This window comes from Somniosus microcephalus, unplaced genomic scaffold, assembly GCF_052327205.1.
Source record: "Somniosus microcephalus isolate GS21.2 unplaced genomic scaffold, FLI_Smic_1.0 scaffold19, whole genome shotgun sequence".
In the NCBI taxonomy this organism is placed as follows: domain Eukaryota; kingdom Metazoa; phylum Chordata; class Chondrichthyes; order Squaliformes; family Somniosidae; genus Somniosus; species Somniosus microcephalus.
In genome coordinates, this window is record NW_028225206.1 from 1,036,838 (window position 1) to 1,059,476 (window position 22,639).

General features: G+C 46.8%; 1 protein-coding gene across 1 annotated transcript in view; it reads right to left on the bottom strand.

Moving 5' to 3' along the window:
- Nucleotides 1-22,639, bottom strand: part of LOC147083911 (scavenger receptor cysteine-rich domain-containing protein DMBT1-like) — a 42,708-nt gene that overhangs the window by 14,643 nt on the left and 5,426 nt on the right. Inside the window, exons 2-7 of the mRNA XM_085980056.1 lie at nucleotides 20,769-20,801; nucleotides 19,663-19,977; nucleotides 13,093-13,407; nucleotides 10,296-10,610; nucleotides 8,817-9,131; nucleotides 6,912-7,226 (exon numbers count right to left, since the gene is read on the bottom strand). Of these exons, the coding sequence (XP_085836182.1) occupies nucleotides 6,912-7,226; nucleotides 8,817-9,131; nucleotides 10,296-10,610; nucleotides 13,093-13,407; nucleotides 19,663-19,977; nucleotides 20,769-20,801 (1,608 nt within the window). The remainder of the gene's footprint in view (nucleotides 1-6,911; nucleotides 7,227-8,816; nucleotides 9,132-10,295; nucleotides 10,611-13,092; nucleotides 13,408-19,662; nucleotides 19,978-20,768; nucleotides 20,802-22,639) is intronic.

Sequence of the window (22,639 nt, forward strand, 5' to 3'; positions counted from 1 at the left end):
GTGAATTAAAAGGACAGGCGACCGGAAGCTCGGGGTCATCCTTATGGACTGAACGGAGGTATTCTGCAAAGCAGTCACCCAATCCGCGTTTGGTCTCCCCAATGTAGAGGAGACCACATCGTGAGCAGCGAATACATTATACTAGTTTGCAAGAAGTACAAATAAATCGCTGTTTCACCTGGAAGGGGTGTTTGGGGCCCTGGCCAGTGGGAAGGGGGGAGGTATAAGGGCAGGTGTTGCATCTCCTGTGCTTGCACGGGTAGGTTCTGGGCAAAGGGGAAGGGGTGCTGGGGGTGATAGAGGAGTGGACTAGGGTGTCTTGGAGGGAGTGGTCACTACTCAATGCTGAAAGGGGAGGGGAGGGGAAGATGCGTTTGGTGGTGGGATCATGTTGGAGGTGGCGGAAGATGATCCGTTGAGTGTGGAGGCTGGTGGGGTGAAAGGTGAGGACAAGGGGAAACCTATCGTGGGTCCGGGAGGGAGGGGCAGGGATGAGGGCAGATGTGCGGTGATAGAATGGACATGATCGAGGGCTGTGTCAACCATGGTAGAGGGGAATCCTCGGTTGAGGAAATAGGAAGGCATGTCGGAATCACTGGTGTGGAAGGTGGCATCGACGAAGCAGATGCAGGGGAGATGGAGAAACTGGGAGAATGTATAGAGTCCTTACAGGAGTCGGAGTGGGAGGAAGTGTAGTCCACGTAGCTGTGGGAGTCAGTGGGCTTGTAGTGAATGTTGGTCAATAACCTATCCCCAGAGATGGAAACGGAGAAGTCGAGGAAGAAACATAGAAACATAGAAGATAGGAGCAGAAGTAGGCCATTCGGCCCCTCGAGCCTGCTCCGCCATTCAATGAGATCATGGCTGATCATCCAAACTCAGTACCCTGTCCCTGCCTTCTCCCAATATCCCTTGATCCCTTTAGCCTTAAGAAATATATCTAACACCTTCTTCAATATATTTAATGAATTGGCCTCTACTGCCTTCTGTGATAGTGAATTCCACAGGTTCACCACTCTGTGGGTGAAGAAATTCCTCCTCAGCTCTGTCCTAAATGGCTTCCCCCTTATCCTTAGACTGTGACAATTGGTTCTGCATTCCCCCGCCATCAGGAACATCCTTCCTGCATCTAGTCTGTCGAGTCCTGTTAGAATTTTATAAGTTTCAATGAGATCCCCTGTCATTCTTCTAAACTCCAGCAAGTATAAGCCCAATCGACCCAATCTCTCCTCATACGTCATTCCTGCCATCCCAGGTATCAGTCTGGTGAATCTTCGCTGCACTCCCTCCATGGCAAGAACATCCTTCCTCAGATAAGGCGACCAAAACTGCACACAATAGTCAAGGTGTGGACTCACCAATGCCCTGTACAACTGCAGCAATACATCCTTGTTCCTGTACTCAAACCCTCTCGCTACGAAGGCCAACATACCATTTGACTTCTCAACCACCTCCTGCACCTGCATGCTTACCTTCAGCGACTGGTGCACAAGGACGCCCAGCTCTCGTTGCACTTCCACTTCTCCCAAACTATTGCCGTTCAGACATTAATCTGCCTTGCTGTTTTTGCCACCGAAGTGGATAACCTCGCATTTATCCACATTATACTGCATCTGCCATGCATCTGCCCAATCACCAAACCTGTCCAAAACATGCTGGAGTTTCTCGGCACCCTCCTCACAGCACACACACCCACCCAGCTTTGTGTCGTCTGCAAACTTGGAGATATTACATCTAGTTTCCTCGTCTAGATCATTAATATATATTGTGAATGGCTGGGGTCCTAGGACCGATCCCTGCAGTACCCCAGTTGTCACAACCTGCCACTCAGAAAAAAAACCGTTTATTCCAACTCTTTGCTTCCTGTCTGCCAACCAGTCATCTATCCACGTCAGTACCTTGCCCCCAATCCCATGCGCCTTAACATTATATGCTAACCTCTTATGCGGGGCCTTATCAAAAGCCTTCTGAAAGTCCAAATACACCACATCCACTGGTTCTCCCTTATCTATTCTACCAGTTACATCCTCATAAAATTCCAGTAGATTAGTCAGGCACGATTTACCTTTTGTAAATCCATGTTGACTTTGCCCGATCTTGTCACTGTTTTCCAAGTGCTCTACTATTACATTTTTTATAATGGACTCTAGCATTTTCCCTACTACTGATGTCAGGCTTACCGGTCTATAATTCCCCATTTTCTCTCTACCACCTTTTTTGAACAGTGGGGGAACATTAGCTACCCTCCAATCCATGGGAACTGTTCCAGAGTCTATAGAATTTTGGATGATGACCAGCATTGTATCTACTATTTCTAGGGCCACTTCCTTAAGTACCCTAGGATGTAGATGATCAGGCCCTGGGCATTTATTGGCCTTCAATCGCATCAATTTCCCTAACACCATTTCCCTACAAATACCGATTTCATTCAGTTCCTCCTTCTCATTAGAACCTATGTTCGCCGACATCTCTTGGAGGTTATTTTTGTCCTCCTTTCTAAAAACAGAACCAATGTATGTATTTAATTGATCTGCCATTTCTGTGTTCCCCATTAAAAAATCCCCTGATTCTGATGGCAAGGGACCTATGTTTGACTTCACCAATCTTTTTCTCTTCACATATCTATAAAAGCTTTTACAGTCAGTTTTTATGTTCACTGAAGCTTACTCTCATACTCTATTTCCCCCTCTTGATTAATCCCCTTTTCCTCCTTTGCTGAACCCTAAACTGCTCCCAATCCTCAGGTTTACTGCTTTTTCTGGCCAATTTGTATGTCCTCTCCTTGGATCTTATGCTATCCCTAATTTCCCTTGTTACCCACTGTTCAGTCACCTTTTTTGTTTTATTTTTATGCCAAACAGGGATGAACAAATTCTGTAGTTCATCCGTGCGATCTTTGAATGTTTGCCATTGCCTATCCACCCAATCAATCCTACCCAGCTCGCAACTCATATCATTGTAGTTTCATTTATTTAAATTCAGGACCCTAGTCTCTGAGTCAACTACTTCACTCTCCATCTTAATGAAGAATTCTATCACATTTTGATCGCTCCTCCCCAAGGGGCCTAGCGCAACAAGATTGCTAATTAATCCTTTCTCATGACATAGTACGCAGTCTAAGATGCCCTTGTCTCTAGTTGGTTCCTCGGCATATTGGTCCAGGAAAGCATCCCGTATACGCTCCAGGAATTTCTCCTCCACAGTATTGTTACTTATTTCGTTAGCCCAATCTATATGTAGATTAAAGTCTCCCATGATAACTGCTGTGCCCTTATTGCACGCTTCTCTAATTTCCCATTTAATGCCATCCCCAACGTTCGCATTACTGTTTGGGGGACTGTCTGCCACTCCCACTAACGTTTTCTGCTCCTTGGTATTTCTCAGTTCTACCCATACAGATTCCACATCATCAGAGCTAATATCCTTCCTTACAATTGTGTTAATGCCCTCTTACCAGCAATGCTACCCCACCTCCTTTTCATTTTTGCCTGTCTTTCCTGAATATTGAATACGCCTGGATGTTGCATTCCCTGTCTTGGACACCCTGGAGCCATGTTTCCATAATCCCTATCATATCATATCCATTTACCTCTATTTGCACAGCTAATTCATCCACATTATTACGAATGCTCCTCGCATTAAGAGACAAAGCCTTCAGGCTTGTTTTTTAAACACTCTTAGACCTTTTAGAATTATTATTTACTGTGGCTATGTTTTGTTTAAACCCTTGATTTCTCTGACTGCCACCTTTGCTTGTCTCCTTCCTGTCTTTTGCTTCTATCATTGTTCCCCTTTCATCTGCCTCCCTGCTCACGTTCCCAACCCCCTGCCATTTTAGTTTAAACCTTCCCCTAGAGCACTAGCAAACAATCCCCCTAGGACATCAGTCCCGGTCCTGCCCAGGTGCAAACCATCCAGTTTGTACTAGTCCCACCTCCCCCAGAGCCGGTTGCAATGTCCCAGGAATTTGAATCCCTCCCCCTTGCGCCATTCCTCTAGCCATGTATTTATCTATTTCTACACTGACTAGCACGTGGCACTGGTAGCAATCCTGAGATTACTACCTTTGAGGCCCTATTTTTTAAATTTACCTCCTAACTCCCTATATTCAGCTTTTAGGACCTCATCCCGTTTTTTAGCTATATCGTTGGTACCTATATGCACCATTACAACTGGCTGTTCACTTTCCCCTTCCAAAATGGGAAGGGAAGAGTCAGAGATGTACCATGTGAAGGTGAGAGAAGGGTGGAAATTGGAGGCAAAGTGAATGGAATTGTGTAGCTCAGGGCGAGAGCAGGAAACGGCACCGATACATTCATCAATGTACCGGAAAAAGAGGTGAGGAAGGGAACCTGAGTGGGACTGGAACAAAGCGTGTTCCACATATCCCACAAAAATGCAGGCATAGCTAGGACCCATGAGGGTACCCATAGCAACACCTTTGATTTGGAGGAAATGAGTGGAGTCAAAAGAGAAGTTGTTCAATGTGAGAACAAGTTCAGCCTGTCAGAGTAGGGTGGTGGTGGATGGGGAATGGTCGGGACTCTGTTCAAGGAAGAAGCGGAGTGCCATCAGGCCATCTTGGTGGGGGATGGAAATGTAGAGGGATTGTACGTCCATGGTGAAAAGGAGGTGGTTGGGGCCAGGAAACTGCAAAATGTTAAAGTGGCGGAGAGCGTCAGAAGTGTCGCGGATGTAGGTGGGAAGAGACTGGACAAGTGGAGAAAAGATAGAGTCGAGATAGGAAGAGATAAGTTCCGTGGGGCAAGAACAGGCTGAAACAATGGGTCTAGCAGGGCAGTCCTGTTTGTGGATCTTGGGAAGGAGGTAGAAGCGGGCTGTGCAGGGATGGGGAACTATGAGGTTGGTGGCCGCTGGGGGAAGATCTCGAGAGTAGATGAGGTCAGTGACGGTCTTGGAAAAGATGGATTGGTGTTCGGTAGTGGGGTCATGGTCCAGGTGGAGGTGGGATGAGGTGTCGGATAGTTGGCATTCAGCTTCCGCTAGGTAGAGGTCAGTTGGCCAAACAACAACAGCACCACCCTTATCAGCAGGTTTAATGGCATGTCAGAGTTGGTTTAGAGAATGGAGTGCTGCAATTTCAGTGGGATGTAGGTTGGAGTTAGTGAGGGGAGCAGTGAAATGGAGACAGCCAATGTCATGGCAGCAGAACCTTTTTCCTCAACCGAGGATTCCCCTCTACCATGGTTGACATGGCCCTCGACCGTGTCCATTCTATCTCCCGCACTTCTGCCCTCACCCCTGCCCCTCCCTCCCGGAACCACGATAGGCTTCCCTTGTCCTCTCCTTTTACCCCACCAGCCTCCACATTCAATGAATCAACCTCCGCCATTTCTGCCACCTCCAACGTGATCCCACCACCAAATGCATCTTCCCCTCCCCTCCCCTTTCAGCATTCCATAGGGACAGCTCCCTCCGAGACACTCTAGTCCACTCCTCTATAACCGCCCGCACCCATTCCCCTTCGCTCGACACCATCCTGTGCATGCGCAGGAGATGCAACACCTGCCCTTATAGCTCCCCCCTTCCCACTGTCCAGGGCCCCAAACAGCCCTTCCAGCTGAAACAATGATTTACTTGTACTTCTTGCAATCTAGTATACTGTATTTGCTGCTCACGATGTGGTCTCTTCTACATTGGGGAGACCAAACGCACATTCAGTGACCACTTTGTGGAACACCTCCGTTCTGTCCATAAAGGTGACCCCGAGCTTCCTGTCGCCTGTCATTTTAATTCACCGCTCCATTCCCACTCAGACCTCACTGTACTCGGGCACTTGCATTGTTCCATGGAAGCTCAGCATAAGCTCGAGGAACAGCACCTCATCTTCCGATTAGGCACTTTACAGCCTTCCAGACTCAATATCGAGTTCAACAATTTCAGATCATAACCTCGGCCCCCATTACATTTTAACTTATATTTTATCCACATCTTTGTTTTGGCCCTCCCCCCTTTTTCTCTCTCCCACATGGCAGCTGCCTCCCATTCTGCCAGCGCATTTCACACCTAATCTAGAGCCGTCTTTTGTCTCCAGTAGTCCTATCACCATCTCGTCTCGTTTTCAATACCTCTTAATGTCTCTTCACTTCTCTTTTGCTCTCTCCCAGCCTGGCCTTTTAATGTGTTTCATTTCCTGGGCTTTTTCAGTCTTGACAAAGGGTTTCGACCTGACACGTTGACTCTATTTCTCTCTCCATGGATGTTGCCTGGCCTGCTGAGTTTTTCCAGCATTTTCTGTTGTTATTTTTGAAATTACTTTAAAACTTGTATGGAAACTTGGTTTAGAACCCACTTAGAGTAATGTATAGTATACTGGTCTAAAAAAGGATACACAAGCACTGCAGAAAGAGCAAAAAACGAGTTGCAAAAATGATACCAGAACACAAAGTTTAGAACTATCAAATAAGACTGAATAGGCTGCGGCTCTTTTCTCTAGAAAAGAGAAGGCTGAAGGGTGTCCTCAAAGAGGTCTTTAAAATTATGAAGGGAATAGGTAGGTGGACATAGAGAAGATGTTTCCAATTGTGGGGAGTCCAGAACAAGGTTACCTGTATATAAAATAGCCGCTTGTCCAACAGGGAATTCAGGAGAAACCTCTTTACCCAGAGAGTGGTTAGAATGTGGAACTTGCTACCACATAGAGTAGTTGAGGCGAATAGCGTAGATGCTTTTAGTTGAAGCTAGATATGTACATGAGGGAGAATGAACAAAAGGATATGGAGATAGAGTTAGATGAAGTACGGAGTGAGGAGGCACGTGCGGAGCAAAGATATCGCACAGACCATTTGGGTCAAATGGCCGGTTTCTGTGCTGTAGATTCTGTGTAAAACCTCCCGAGTAAAGCCTCGCATATAACCCTGCAGAAATGAGCAGATAGAAAGCTCCCTTACCTGAACACACCACCCTCACATCTTCTTTATGACTCCAGTCGTGTTTACCCCACGGCGCTGAGGGACATTCCCACAGAAACGATTCGTTTCCCGAACAGTGCAGTTCATCCAACCAAACTGGGCCTGAACTTTGTCCACAAGCAGCAGGAAGTTCCACATCCACCGCATTTCCGCAACCCAGCTGTTTGCAAACCACGTTAGCGTCGGCCAGGTCCCAGGAATCATCACAAACTGAGCCCCAGGTCCCATTGTAATAAACCTCCACTCGCCCAGCACATGGGCTTGCACCGCCGGACAGCCTTAACTGCACGTGTCCTGTTAGAGAACAATACAGGAGGATTATACTTCAAATATACATTTATCTCATCACTCAATCCAAACATTGCTGCTCCTCCAGCTAAAAAAAGGGTGCTTTATATGTGTCTGTGACAGGTACATGATATTATATCCCGCAACATCTGTCTGCACTTACATATTACATAGAATTATACAGAATGTACAGCACAGAGTCAGGCCATTCGGCCCAAAGGGTCCAACCCGGTATTCATGCTCCACACTAACCTCCTCCCACCCCACTTCCCCTAATCCTTTCAGGATAACATTCTATTCATTTCTCCATCGTTCGATTTATTGCCTCCAGTTCTCCCGTTTGGTTTGGAATGCTGTGCACATAGATGTACAGCCAATATAATTTGTTTTTATTAATTGTGCTACTCACTTTATTTTTAACAATCAATTTATAATTCTGTTCTATAAGTGTATCTGTTCCCTAACCGTTAATCTTACCCGTATTGGTTACCTTGGTCTGACATTCACTCACACCTCCTCTTTCTTTTATCTTCAGGCTTATGTTAATTTCACCAGATTCCTCCCCCCGTAATACTAGCTTATAGACTTATCCACAGCTTTATTTATCACTTCCGCTGCACACTGCATACTGCAGAATGCAACGTACGTACAGCATAATGGAACTTACACCATTTCAGGCCCAGAATGTCTGTCTACATTCACATGCTGTGTAATAACACTAAGACCAGTCCATGCCAAAACATCCTTCCATACTTATACACAACATAATGGAACTTAGACCAGTGAATCTCCAGCACATCTGTCTGCACTTTTATGCTGCACAATGGAACTGATTTGCAAACTCGGCCGCATTTGACCGCCGAGCTGAGCTTCCAATCCCACGTGCTCTCCGTCACAAAGACCGCCGACTTCCACCTCTGTATCATCACTCACCTCCGTCCCTGCCTCGGCCCATCTGCTGCTGAAACGCCGTCCTCCCATCCTGCACCCTCCATAACCTTCAGCTCACCCGAAAACTTCTGATATCCTGACCCGCACCAAGTCACACTCACCATCATCCCTGTGCTCACTGCTCTGCATTGGCTTCCTGTCCGGCAAAGACTCCAGTTTTAAATTACCATCCTCAGGTTCAAATATCACTATAACCGCCTCCAGCCCTAATCATTTCGGGAACTCTACTTTTCTGCAAATGTGGCCTCTTGTGCATCATTCACTTCCTCCCTCCACAATTGGCGGCCGTGAATTTCTCCGTCTTGGTCCCAAGATCAGGAATTCCCTCCCTAAACCTTCCGCCTCTCCTGGTTTAAGACCAGCTCTTGATCTTACCCAAATGGCCAGGCTTTTAGTCGCCTGTTCTAATACCTTCATCTCTCTTCCTGTGAAGCACCTTACGACGGTTGTCTTTCGTTTAAGGCGCTATATAAATGCAAGTTCTCGTTTTTTTCCAGTTCTGCCCGTGTCCTCTCGCTTTTCGCTCATCCCCTGAGTTAAATAACTGGTGTAGAGACACCGAGGAACAAGTGACCAATTTACCACTTTTCTCAGCAGATTAGCTATTCCCTTTGATGGTTCTGTAAAATTGAACCATTTGTTCACCTGAACACAGGACCCCTACGCCGATGCTGTCATTGAGAGATGGATTCAATGTGAATGAGCTGCAGTTCCGGAGCTGAGGCTCGTTTCCTTCACACTGGACATCATTCACCCACACGGGCCCTTCACTCTCTCCGTACTTTGAAGAGTTATAAGCGGCTATCGCAGAGCCGCAGCCCAGCTGTCTGCAGACCACGTTGGCATCATTTAGGTCCCAGAGGTTGTCCCGCACTCTCCCCCAGCTGCCGTTGTAGTAAATCTCCACTCGGCCGTAACAGCGGCTTCCCCCATTAGTCAGTCTCGGCGGCCAACCTTCATCTACAAACAGAAACACATTGCGAGCAACGGGTAAACTGAGCCAAAATATTCCATAATTTACTAACTCTCACCCGGACAGTTATTGTTAATTTTAATGATTATATTTCTGTAATAATTACCCACAAGGTTTGTAGGCAGATCCTCTCCGCCAATTCCTTTTCTCAGTGAATTGATTTTAGAGAGATGCCGAGCAGCTTCCGGAGGCTAATCTGGGGAAAGGGGCTAAAAACTAACTGGGGGCGGGCGGCCCAGGCCGGCTATTGATACGAGCTGTGATCAAAGGCAGGAGCACGGGCACAAAATAGCTTCTGGCTGCTCACAGTTCAGCTAATGTGGAGAGAAACAAACAGAAGTGTAATTGATAGAGCGCTTCCCAGGACGGCCCAAAGCTCTTCACAGCCACTGAAGTACTTCTGATTTGTTGTCACTGCGACAGCGGCGGGACAGGCCGGAGGGGCTGAAGGGCCTCCTCCTGTCCACATGTTGCGATGTTTTAAGTGTGAAACGCGAGAGCTGATTTGCGCTCAGTCAGTCCCCACAAACAGCAATGAGATAACGAACCAGATAATCTGTTATAAGGTGGGGCTGGTTGATGGATAAATGTGTTCCAGGACACCGGGATAACTGTGATGTGCGTAAAGTTCGTGAATAATCAGAGAGACAGAGCAGTTTATGGATATTAAAACTCATCTCGCACTATTTATCTGGCAAGAAATTAACAGAATGTTCTGTGAAAATGCAGCTGATCTATGCGGAGAATTCTATGTTGATTCATATTTGAACCGCTAACATTGATAACGGTCCCAACACTGCTGCAGTGTTTCCGTGCTATAGCAGTGGTCCCGGGGGCTTTTTGCCGTTTCAATAGCTGTTGGTGGCGAACGCTGGGTGTTGCTCTGTATTTACAAAGATTTACACCGTAACACGAGATATGTATTTATTAAACGTGCACTGGATTGAAAGCCTTTGATTCATTGCTAATATACTTCAGTCCAATCGACCGACACACACACCTCAGACTCGCTTAGTGTCAGAGGAAGAAGGTGATCTTGATCAGTAAAACGAGTGAATCAGTGACTTACAGAAATAGTGCCACTGGTGTGAGACTCTGCTCGACAGGAGAACAGTTGGTGTATTTCAGTTCAATACACTGAGTGGACTCACCCGAGCAGATGACACTGGTGTCATTTCCATGTGAGCAGCTAAACTGATCCCAGGATGAAACCGGACAATCCCACAATCGGGACTCGTTCCCCCGGCACCTGTAGTTCTCCTTCCACACTGGGCCGGTTCCCTCCCCAAAGTGAGCTGCTCCCGGGGTTGCGGTGACTGCCCCGCACTGAAGGTGCTCACAGACCACGCTGGCATCTTCGAAACCGAAATAAACATCACACAGAGTCCCCCACTGGTCTCCGTGTAGCACTTCCACCCGGCCGGAGCACCTGTTCTCCCCACCGACCAATCGTGGTCCATGGTTCCCTGTTTTGGAAACAAATACAGATTCAAATAGAATGTAAATCACCTTTAGTATATATAAGGGGCAAAATAGAAAATGGGGGAAGCTTATCCACCACTATCGCACTTCCGTAATTTATCAAATAGTTATTTCTTTGTCGCAATCAAAGTTACTGCAAGACCCCAAGAAGTTGTGTGATAACTCAAAGTTGACAGCTCTTCCTGAAAAACTAATGGAATGTTGGCCGTTATCTCAACGGGCTTGGAATATAAAAGTGAGGAAGTGATGTTTCAGTTGTACCGAGTCTTGGTCAGACACAAACTGGGGCACTGCTCTCAGTTTTGGGCACCGCATTTCAGAAAAGATATATTGGCCTTGGAGGTGTTGCAGCGCAGATTCAGCAGAATGACAACAGTGCTTAAAGTGATGGAGGGACTGGGTGTTTAAGGTGGTGGATGGGCAGGCAATCAAGTGGACGGCTTTCATCTGGATAGTGTCGGAATTCTTGAGTATTGTTGCAGCTGCACCCAACTAGAGAGGATTCTATCAACTCCTGACCTGAGCCTTGCCGGTGGTGGAGAGGCTTTGGGGAGTCAGAAGGTGGGCCACTCGCTGCAGAATACCCAGCATCTGACCTGCCGTATTAGACACGGCATTTATGTGGCTGATCATGTAGGGTTTCTAGTGAAAGGCCACACAGAGGATATTGATGGTGGGGGATCGGCGATGGTAAAGCCAATTAATATCAAGAGGAGGTGGTCAGAGTTTGTCATGTTGGAGATGGTCATTGCCTGACCCTTGTGTGGCAGGAATGTTACTCGTGAACTATCAGCCCAAGTCTGGATGATGTCCACGTCTTGGTGCAAGTGGCCATGGCTTGCTTCATTATCTAAGGAATTGCGAATGGAGCTGAACACTCTGCAATCATCAGCAAACAGCACCACTTCTGACGTTATGTTGGAGGGAAGGCAACTTATGAAGCAGCTGACGATAGTTGGGACAAAGACTGAAATTGGGAAGAAACTTTTCACATAAAGAGTAGTGGAAATCTGGAATTTCTCCACCTGCTCCCTAAAGGAAAGCCTTTGCATGCTGTGTTCAATCGAAATGTTCAACACTGTGATAGATTCTTGTTTGTTAAGGGTAGCAAGGAATATGGCTCAAAGGAAGATAAATAGAGTTGAGATACATATCAGTCATGATCTAATAGAATGACCGAACAGGCTAGAGGTAGGGAATCACCTATTTATGATCATATGGATTTGTTTCCCATCATATCAGCTGTGGGGAGTAAAGAGAATTGATTCCATAATATAACTGCCCAATCTTCTCCCTCTGGCCTGATTGTACTGACCAGTGCGGGAGTACAGCCGCCCCCTGATACCCTGCTGTTCAGTAAGTGTGACTCTGGACAGGGTGGGTCGAAATGCTATTGCCATGTGGTACAATTAATGGGGCCTGGTGTTCACATCAAAGTATCTAATTAGGTCAATGCGCGTTTATGAAGTCAATGTCCGACTTTTGGGGACAATGGTCAATTATCTAGGTCAGTGAACAGTTAATGAGATAAGTGATCAGTGTCTTGTTACTACGATTGATGCTAATTAAAGTGACTGCACCACTGAGAAGTTCAGTGCGGGTCCCCTAAGTCAGTGTACCGGTAAAGTTGACGGTGCACGGCTGGTGACATCATTGCGCTGTTAATCAAGTGAATGTCGGGCTAATGACCGCAGTGCAGGCACCATCACACAGGAGCATCAGCAATGGAAATGGTGCCCGGGGTTTAGGACAGTGTCGGTTTAATGACGTCAGCGGATGGGTAAGGAGCGCAGTGAAGGGACCAGAAAGTCCGTGTTTGGGCAACGAGGACAATCGACCGCCCATAACATCAGTGCACGACAAATCAAGTCAGAATCAAGGGATGGTTAACAAAAAAGGAACCAAACTAATGACGTCAATGCACAGTTCATCAAGTCAGCTTATTTTTAGCAAGGGTTCTGAGTTGTTACTTAAGTTAACCTGTAGTTAATAAAGTCTGTAATTTGTTAATGAGTCAAAGTACATTGAACGATGTTCTCGGTCAATGATGTCAGCGTGTGATTAATGATGATAACCCGTAGTGAATGAGGCGGTGTCCTATTAATGAACCTACCGTGATGGTCTATGAGGTGTGCACAAGTTTAATGAGACAGTGCGCGACTAGCGAGTTGTTAGACACCGATTGTGACATCAACTGTCTAAGAGAAAAATACGTTCAGTGCAGGCGGTAAATAAACTAGCAACAAATCTGCTTACTTCAGAAGAAACCTTTAAGTTTAGAAACTTTCTATTGACAAATTATTGCGGATATTTTGACGTGTTCGGCCAGACCTATAACAATAATAGTAAACTGTAAGGACTAGTTTATATATGATATTGTTAGAGAGAAACACAGGAATGTCACCTTCCTCAGTTTTCCCAATATTAAGGAGGAAGTTGTCTGTTGTTCAGTAAGTCTGTACTCACCGGAGCAGATCACACTGGCATCGTTCCTGTGGGTGCACTGGTGGTGATTTACTGGAGAAAGAGGGCAGCCAACCAGACTTGTCTCGCTGCCTGTACATTCAAAGACATCACTCCGTAGAAGTCCAGTGCCCTCTCCAAAATAAGCCCCTCTTGGCACGGACACCGCGGCTCCACACTGAAGCTGAGCACAGGCCACATTGGCGTCATTCAAATCCCAGTGAAGGTCGCACACTGTTCCCCAGGTTTCACCGTACTGGACCTCCAGTCTGCCCGAGCATGGGGAGTCTCCGGATACTAGTCTAGGAAATCTGTGATCTGAATAATCATAATAATCACAATACTCACGATATTCACCATAAAATATTTACAAATGAATACACATCTGATTAATGACAGATCTGACACTATTGGTTCTCAGATTGGTTCCATTCTGGTCCAATACCGATGATGCTGTTTTTCCTCTAACGCTATTGGTTATAATGTGACTGTCTGGCTTTTTATAATATTGCTTTATTTGTTGGTACCTTACCCAGTGGCCGTCACTCTGATGTTACAAACACGCACTGTATCAGCAGAGAGAACGCGGCAAAGTATCGATAGAGAGAGAAGAGTAAATCGAAGTCAAGCAATCTCTGTCCTCCCTGCACCCACTTTGGGTTCGCTCCTCTGCGGGCCGCATCCATGTTCTCCTTCAGAAAGCAGAGGCCGAGATGGGCCGGCAGAGGGCGCCCTCGCTTTCACCCTGTAACTGAAGGACACCGAGGGGAGAATTTCCCGACCACCCCGCCTCCCTCCAGGCACACACTGCCTTTACACAACACACGATGCATCCGTTTGATGATGACGGTTGGAGCCGGTAGAGCGCATTAACCCAGAATGACCCTAAAGACGGCTTTTCGCATCTGCCTTTTCAATGATTCTATTTTCCTCAATCAATCTACACCAGATTCCAGACCAGTCCTCCATCGCTCTCTGTGAGAAGAATATCCGGACACCAGTCCTAAGTCTGTCTTTCTCTCCCTTCAGTATTTCACACCTTGTTGTATTGACATGTTCAAATTAAAGTTTTCTTTTCTCAGATTCACCATTTCGCCCCATTTACTGCCTCCAGCAGATCACTTCCCGCTACAAGGCCCATTATTCAGCACAGCGGTTTGTAGAGATCTGACTCCAGTTTTGGCTCTACACCACTTCCAGGGTTTAATTGTCCCTGCGTACCTGGTTACCGGAACTATACACGGTGCACAAGGCGAGTCCTGGACAGAGCACTGTCTAGTTTAACTCTGAGCTCTTGTGCCTCGTGACCGGATGTATACACACAGCACAAGGCGTGACTGGATGGAGCTGTGTTCGGTTTAATCCAGACACCCTGATTGGCCCTGCACTCTTTTGCTTACATAGTTGAGCATTCGGTTTGTTTGCTGATTGCTGTTGTTCGCTGATTGGGCATCAGAGGATCAAGGCCAAGAACTACGCTCGATCAAAAACAGATAGAGCCGTGAATTTCTAAATGGTGAAAAGGTAGAAACATTGAAGGCTCAAAGAAATTGAGGGGTACGTGTACACAGATCAATAAACTGCAGTGGTCAGTTACATAAACATAATAAAAAATGCTAATGGAATGTTAGCCTTTATATCTAGAGGGCTAAAATTTAAATGGGAGGAGGTTTACCTACAGCTATACAGCGCCCTGGTTACCCCACACCTGGAGAGCTAGGTACAGTTGTGGGCACCGCACCACAGAACGAAGATATTGGCCTTGGAAGGAGTGCAGCGCAAATTCACCAGAACACTGCCAGTGCTCCAAGGGTTAAATTATGAGGAGGGATGACATGAACCAGGCTTGTATTAACTGAAGCTTAGAAGGTTAAGGGGAAATTTAAATGGTGTTTATAGAATTTTGAAAGGAACTGGTAGGACAGATAGAGAGAAACTTCTTCCACTGGCGGGAAGTCTGGGACCAGGGGACAGAACCTTTAAATCAGAGCCAGGCCATTCAATAGAGTTCAGGAACAATTCTTCACATTAAGGTTGGTAAAAGTGTGGAACTCCTTCCCACAAAAAGCAGTAGATGCAAGCTCAATTAATAATATTACATCGCCATATAGGGACCGGTCTCTAACATCAGATTTAAAGTTTTACAGTGAAATTCCCATAACCACTTATTCATTTAATCAAACACTTCAGCAAATGTCCTCACAAGACGACGACTACAGTGACCATGATTGATGAAAAACACGGGCCGGAGTGCAGATTTCCAGCCATGTTCTCTCTCTTCCCCACTCGCTCTCCCCTCGGTTCCTGTTTAACTGAGACAGAGAGTGCCGATGTGAAGGGAGCCGCAGTGATCCCGATCCTCCCTCATCGACCTCCTCCACTAACAGCGAGTAACCGTTCAGCACATACACCGAATTACCTGGATTAAGTTCGGGGAACGTAGATCCACAGTCAGCACAGCTCTCAGTAAACAGGATCTCTTAACTCCGACCAACACTTATACTATCGGATCCAGGCCGTTCCCTTTGATAACCGGGTCCCAGACCGCTCCCTTTGATAACCGGACCCAGACCACTCCCTTTGATAACCGGACCCAGACCGCTCCCTTTGATAACCGGACCCAGACCGCTCCCTTTCATAACCGGACCCAGACCGCTCCCTTTCATAACCGGACCCAGACCGCTCCCTTTCATAACCGGACCCAGACCGCTCCCTTTCATAACCGGGACCCAGACCGCTCCCTTTGAGAACCGCGACCCAGACTGCTCCCTTTGATAACCGGGTCCCAGACAGATTGTGTTAATCCTGGGAAATCCGCATTTTTATTTTCTCTTACTGAAATGAACTAAATCAATGATTATATTATGCATTCTAGTTTAAAGATTTCATAGTGTTATTGCTTCATTTATAACCATACTTGTAAACCGTGATTATAACTATACTTGTAAACCCTGATGTAATATGCCATGGGTAGACCTGATTAGATTTTAAAATGGAATAAACCGAGGCGCTGGGCCTCCATTGATTAACTTTTTAAAAGTGCCTCTCAGCAAACATAATAATAAGAACAGACAGCGTGTCTGTGGGAACACAACTAGCAAGGTCCTGTGTGGCTGCCACTTTGTGGAATGTTCTGGTATCTGCAGTGAATTAAAAACATAGGCAAACAGCAAGGACACCACATCTCAGCCTATGGAGACATGTTCCGTTTGTGTTGCCAGAACTACCCCAGACATGAGTCTTGATGGTCAAAAACAGATGATGTCAGGGTGTTACGGGATGAGGGCCTGACGGGGGCGGGCGGGATCATTAGGTTCGGGGCATCCCTGTAATTGCACAGGGGCTTTCAGGTGTAAGTCAGTGATTGGGTTAACTGCTCCCCAGAGGCGTTGCTGGGATGAAGTATAAGAAGGGGGTTTCTCAAACACATAGATTGTAGAGACAGTCAGCGAAGAGCTTGGGAACATCCTCTAGACCAGCCGAGGAGGGATTCGGGTTGTTGGAGGACCCACACGCGTCACACCAAGCGGCCGGGCGAGCCTCGAGGCCAGGGCCGATTGGAGTTGAACCCTGGATATCGCGTCTTCTACCCAGGGCATAACGGGAAATATAAATCTTGATTGCACCTTGTTTAACTACCGCTCAGCTGCTGTAATGTATCAAATCTCACTTAAACTGAGCAAAATATAATTACTCTCACCAATACGGGTCAGGTCGAATCTTTTGGAACTTGAGAGTGAAAGGGTTAATTGGCAACGACCCAGAACCTCTACATGCTCCCTTTGATAACCGGGTCACAGACCGTTCCCTTTGATCAGCGGGACCCAGACCACTCCGTTTGAGAATGGCTACCATCTCTGTACAGGGATTGTTCCCCCAATAACAACAGCTGCCCCCAAATATTCCATCTTGCTTTAGTGATGATGAAATGTCATCGACCTGAAACGTTAATTCTGTCTTTCCACAGATGCTCCCTGGCCAGCTGAGTGCTTCCAGCATTATCGGATTTTAGTTCAGATTTCCAGCAGCTGGAGTATTTTGCTTTTGTTTTAGAGTGAAATTTCGGGAATTTGGTGTAAATAAACACTTTGAGTTTGGGTAGTAGCAGAATGGATAGTAAACAACACAATAAGTCATTTTTCTTGGAAGGTAAATGCCTAAATTGGGTAGAGCAGCAATGGGATCTAGAGGTACAGATACACAAATCATTAAAAGTAGTGACGCAAGTTAATAAAGCCATAGAAAAAGCAAACAAAGCCCTGGGGTTTGTTTCTAGAGGGACAGAATTGAAAGGGAGAATAGTTATGTTTGACTTGTATAGAACTTTGGTTGAACCATACTTAGATTAACATAGAAACATAGAAGATAGGAACCCCTCGAGCCTGCTCCGCCATTCAATGCGATCATGGCTGATCATCCAAATTCTGTACCCGGTCCCTGCTTTCTCCCCATATCCCTTGATCCCTTTAGCCTTGAGAAATATATCCAAATCCTTCTTGAATATATTTAATGAATTGGCCTCTACTGCCTTCTGTGGTAGAGAATTCCACAGGTTCACCACTCTCTGGGTGAAGAAATTCCTCCTAATTTCTGTCCTAAATGGCTTACCCCTTATCCTTAGACTGTGAACCTTGGTTCTGGACTCCCCGACCATCGGGAACATCCTTCCAGCATCTAGTCTGTCTAGTCCTGTTAGAATTTTATAAGTTTCGATGAGATCCCCACTCATTCTTCGAAACTCCAGCGAGTACAAGCCCAATCGATCCAATCTCTCCTCATACGTCATTCCTGCCATCCCAAGTATCAGCCTGGTGAATTTTCGCTGGACTCCTTCCATGGCAAGAACATCCTTCCTCAGCTAAGGCGACCAAAACTGCACCCAATACTCAAGATGTGGTCTCACCAAGGCCTTGTACAACTGCAGCAAGACATCCTTATTGCTGTACTCAAACCCTTTCGCTACGAAGGCCAACATAGCATTTGCCTTCTTAACCGCCTGCTGCACCTGCATGCGCACCTTCAGCGACTGGTGCACAAGGACACCCAGGTCTCGTTGCACTTCCCCTTCTCCCAATCTATTGCCATTCAGATAATAATCTCTCTTCCTGTTTTTGCGACCAAAATGGATAACCTCACATTAATCCACGTTATATTGCACCTTCCATGCTTCTGCCCAATCACCCAACCTGTCCAAATCATCCTAGAGTTTCTCAGCATCCTCCTCACAGTACACACGCCCACCCAGCTTTGTGTCGTCTGCAAACTGGGAGATATTACATCTAGTTCCCTTGTCTAGACCATTAATATATATTGTGAATAGCTGGGGTCCAAGGACCGATCCCTGTGGTACCCCACTCGTCACTGCCTGCCACTCGGAAAAAGACCTGTTTATTCCAACTCTTTGCTTTCTGTCTGCCAACCAGTTCTCTATCCAAGTCAGTACCTTGCCCCCCAATCCCATGTGCCTTAACTTTACACACTAACCACTTATGCTGGACCTTATATAAAGCCTTCTGAAAGTCCAAATACACCACATCCACTGGTTCTCCCTTATCTATTTTACCAGTTACATCCTCAAAAAATTCCAGTGGATTAGTCAAGCATGATTTACCCTTTGGAAATGTATGTTGACTTTGTCCGATCCTGTGCACAGTTCGGGTTTCCAATTTATAAAATGGATAAAGAGGCACTGAGAAAATAAAGATTTACAACAATGATTCTGGAACTGAGAGGCAATACCTATCAGGAAAGATTGAACAAGCTAGAAAAAAGACAGCTGAGGGGGTGACTTAATTGTGGTATTTAAGAAAATGACAGCATTTGATAGGGTAGAATAGAAAAGGTTTCCACTTGTGGGGTGAGCAAAACTCGGAGCCATAAATATAAGCGGGTCACAAATGAACTACTCTCTGGGTAAATTTGTTTCCCCTGAACTTCCTATTGGAGTCATTTGTCTAAGATTCTGTCCTTTTTATCTTCTCAATATTTATCAAAACTCGAAATGAATGGGAATGTACAGGCAGCTGTGGGATCTTACTGTGTAGTTCCTCCCGTGCTGCCCACAGTAACCGCGGACCCATTGCCCAGGCTCCCCGAGGCTGAGAAACCTCCCTCCCCAGTCTCAGATTCACAGTCTGTGGAAAATATCAGATCGCACAACAAGCGATGAGCGCAGGCGCAGAGCCGGGCTCACGGCGCATGCCCGGTAGCGGCTGTTGGGTTGAGAATGGAGAGTTGGATTGAGATTGTGACATTTCCAGCGGGTCAGCTCATTCACTGCGGCTTTGGGGCAAATCTCAATGGAAACTTGTTCTGTCTGCATTGTTAATGTGCCGAGTGTCAGCTATTTACTGCTCCCGGTGGGGGTGTTTATTGTATAAAATAACAGTAATATTATAATAACACAAACATTAATCCTAATGTTAATAATATAACATTAATAATAACCGGGGAATACTGCAATTATAATCTCTCGCTTTCCGGGGACGGACACCCGCTGATTATTTTACTTCCGCTTTATTCCGGAAACAATCAGAGGCGGCGGGAGATGAGAGGCAGAAGAAAGATTTTTACCTGCGCAGATGACGCCGGCATCATCGGAGTGTGACCCGGAATAGTGATCCCATGGAGGTGAATCACACTCCCGCAGAGCGGCCTCGGTCCCGCCGCACCGAACATTATACGTCACAATGGGTCCGGACCCTTCCCCAAAGTGAGCCCAGCACGGTGCTGACAGCGCGGCCCCGCAGCCCAGCTCCCGGCACACAACAGCGGCGTCCGGCAGGTCCCAGAGATCATCATCCACAGTCCCCCACTGTCCCCTGTAGTGAATCTCCAGTCTCCCAGCGCACGGACTGCCCCCATTCACCAGTCTCAGCTTCACCGTCTCTGTAAAATATCAGAAATAACATCAAGCGGTTAGAGTGTATTAAACCCGCAGTCTACCAGCGCACGGACCGCCCCCATTCACCAGGCCAGAGGGACCATGTGAGGAATCAATGGGAACATCAGACTGTGTCCAGACCCCGAATAAAACCCGGAGTAAGTAAATATTAAACATGGCAAAAGGGAGAGGGAAATATTAATAAACGGTGTGAACGAGCAGGGAACCGGGAGTCAGCAGGAAGTTCCCAGCACCAGAGCGGCACCCACGGGGCCGGGTGGCGATTGGCTCAGAATATATTCCAGCCTCCAGAGGTCGGGAGATGGGCGTGGCTGCAATGGTCAGCTGTCCATCATGGTCAGTACCGATTGGCCGAACGTAGTGAGAGCACAGCCCCAGTCAGGATTGGAAGAAATTCCCCCCAATCCCCGGAGACAGTAGAGGAAGAGGCGGGGCTGGATGGTCATGTGATCCTAATGTCAGCACTGATTGGTGAGGTGGAAAGTGAGAGCTGCTGTGGGACCAGCAGCAGTGTCAGTGGAGCCGGCCCTTCACACTCTGCCCTTCAGGGACCCCGTTTATTGTCGCTCTGCATGAAGGCAGCAGCCGCCTCTCGCCTGGGATTAAAGATCTTTAGTAACAGTCCGCGGGAAACACTCTTCCTGTCCGAGGGACACACGAGGAGCTGGTTAATCGGTGATCAAAAAGACCCTGAGGTTGTCACCCAGCCTTAATATTCAATGGGATGGATCAGAGCAGAGAGATTCCAGATAACGTGAAAATAAAAGGCGATTACCTGACGGGTGAGCTTGACTGTTCCCGGGTCTGCCTGAAATAAGACATTAAGAATTAGAGTTCTCTGGGGCAAGAAATGGATAAAACTGTCAGAAAGAAAAGTCACAAATACAAAGAACTGTGCGGTAAAATTTCCCATCAATTTGCGAAAGAACTGATACCGGGGTCTGTGATTTCATCTGTTCTTCATTCCTTATAAAACCGCAAATACAATCTATGCAGCAACCTGACATTTGTAAAGTGCCTACAGTTTATCGAGAATGATTTTCACACAAACACACACTGACCCCTGGGTGCACTCTCTCCTTGTGATGACGGTGCTCGGGCCCCATTTATTACCAGTGTGTAGGTGCCCAGAGATGGCGGTGGTGATGGACCTGCTTCTCCCGAATGCTTCTCCTCAACGTTGTGCGGTCTTGGGCCAGGGATTCCCAGGTGTCGGTGGGATTGTTGCACTTTTTCAAGGAGACTTTGCGCGTGTCCTTGAAGTGTTTCCTCTGCCCACCTGAGGCTCTCTTGCCGTGTTGGAGCTCCGAGTAGAGCGCTTGCTTTGGGAGTCTCGTATTTTGCATGCGGACGTCCTGGCTCGTCGATCGGATCTGATAGAGCGTGGACAAAGTTTCGATGCTTGGCATGATGGCCTGAGCGAGAATACTGACGTTGGTGCCTTTATCCTGCCAATGGATTTGCAGGATGTTGCAGAGGCAGCATTCGTGGTAATTCTCCAGTGCTTTTAGGTGCCTTCTGTACATGGTCCATGTCTCTGAAGCATACAGGAGGGCGGGTATCACTACTGCTCTTTTGACTGTCAGATTGGTGCTGGGTTTGAGGTCCTGGTCTTCAAACACTCACTTCCTCAGGCGACCGAAGGCTGCACTGGCGGTGTTGGACTTTGTCATCGATGTCTACCCTTGTTGACAGTAGGCTCCCGAGGTACGGAAAGTGGCCCGTGTTGTCCAAGGCGTCGTCATGGATTTTGATAATCGGGGAGCAGTATTGTGTGGCGGGTGCAGGTTGATAGAGGACCTTTGCCTTACTGATGTTTAGGGTAAGGCCCATGCTCACGTACGCTTCAGTGAAGGTGTTTACGATGGTTTGGAGTTCGACCTCAGAGTGTGCGCAGAAGCAAGCATTGTCTGCATAATGTAATTCGATGAGAGAGGATGGGACGACCTTGGACCTGGACTGGAGGTGATAGAGGTTGAACAGTTCCTGTTTGTTCTGTAGATTAGCTCCACTCCAGCGAGGAGCTTACTGAGGATGAGATGGAGCATTGCAGCAAGGAAGATTGAGAAGAGCGTTGCTGTGATAACACAACCTTGCTTGACCATGGTCCATACGTGAATTGGGTTTGTGGTGGATCCATTGGTCTGGAACACGGATGGCATATTGTCGTGAAGCAGCCGAATTTGAGGGCTCTCTCACAGTGATATTAGATAGCGAGGTAAAGGATTCCCATGCAAAGTTCATGATGGAACATAAATATGATTGAAATTATGTTACAGATAATCTTATTGTGTGATGCGTTTCATCTCTTTTATTTTAAACCAATGTTTTCCACGTGGAAATTTCAAAGTTTCAATAAAGTTGTAATTGGAAGTTTCTGCTACTCATTTTATTTCTAAATTCGCCAAACAAAACAAAATGAGCCGTTTGTCAGGCGGGTTCCCACCTCCTATCTCCGTGCTGGGTGTTCCTCATTAAGTTCCTGCTGAGCGAATTCTCTTGTAAACTGTCCTCGCCGATTGGTCCATCATTTTACCCGTTAATGATGTTCGGTTAATGGTCCTCTCGTTTACTGGTTAATTTGCTGCTTTTTGAAATGCAGCCAGTTTGTTAACCTGCTCCCAACCCCCCTGATGATATTGTGTC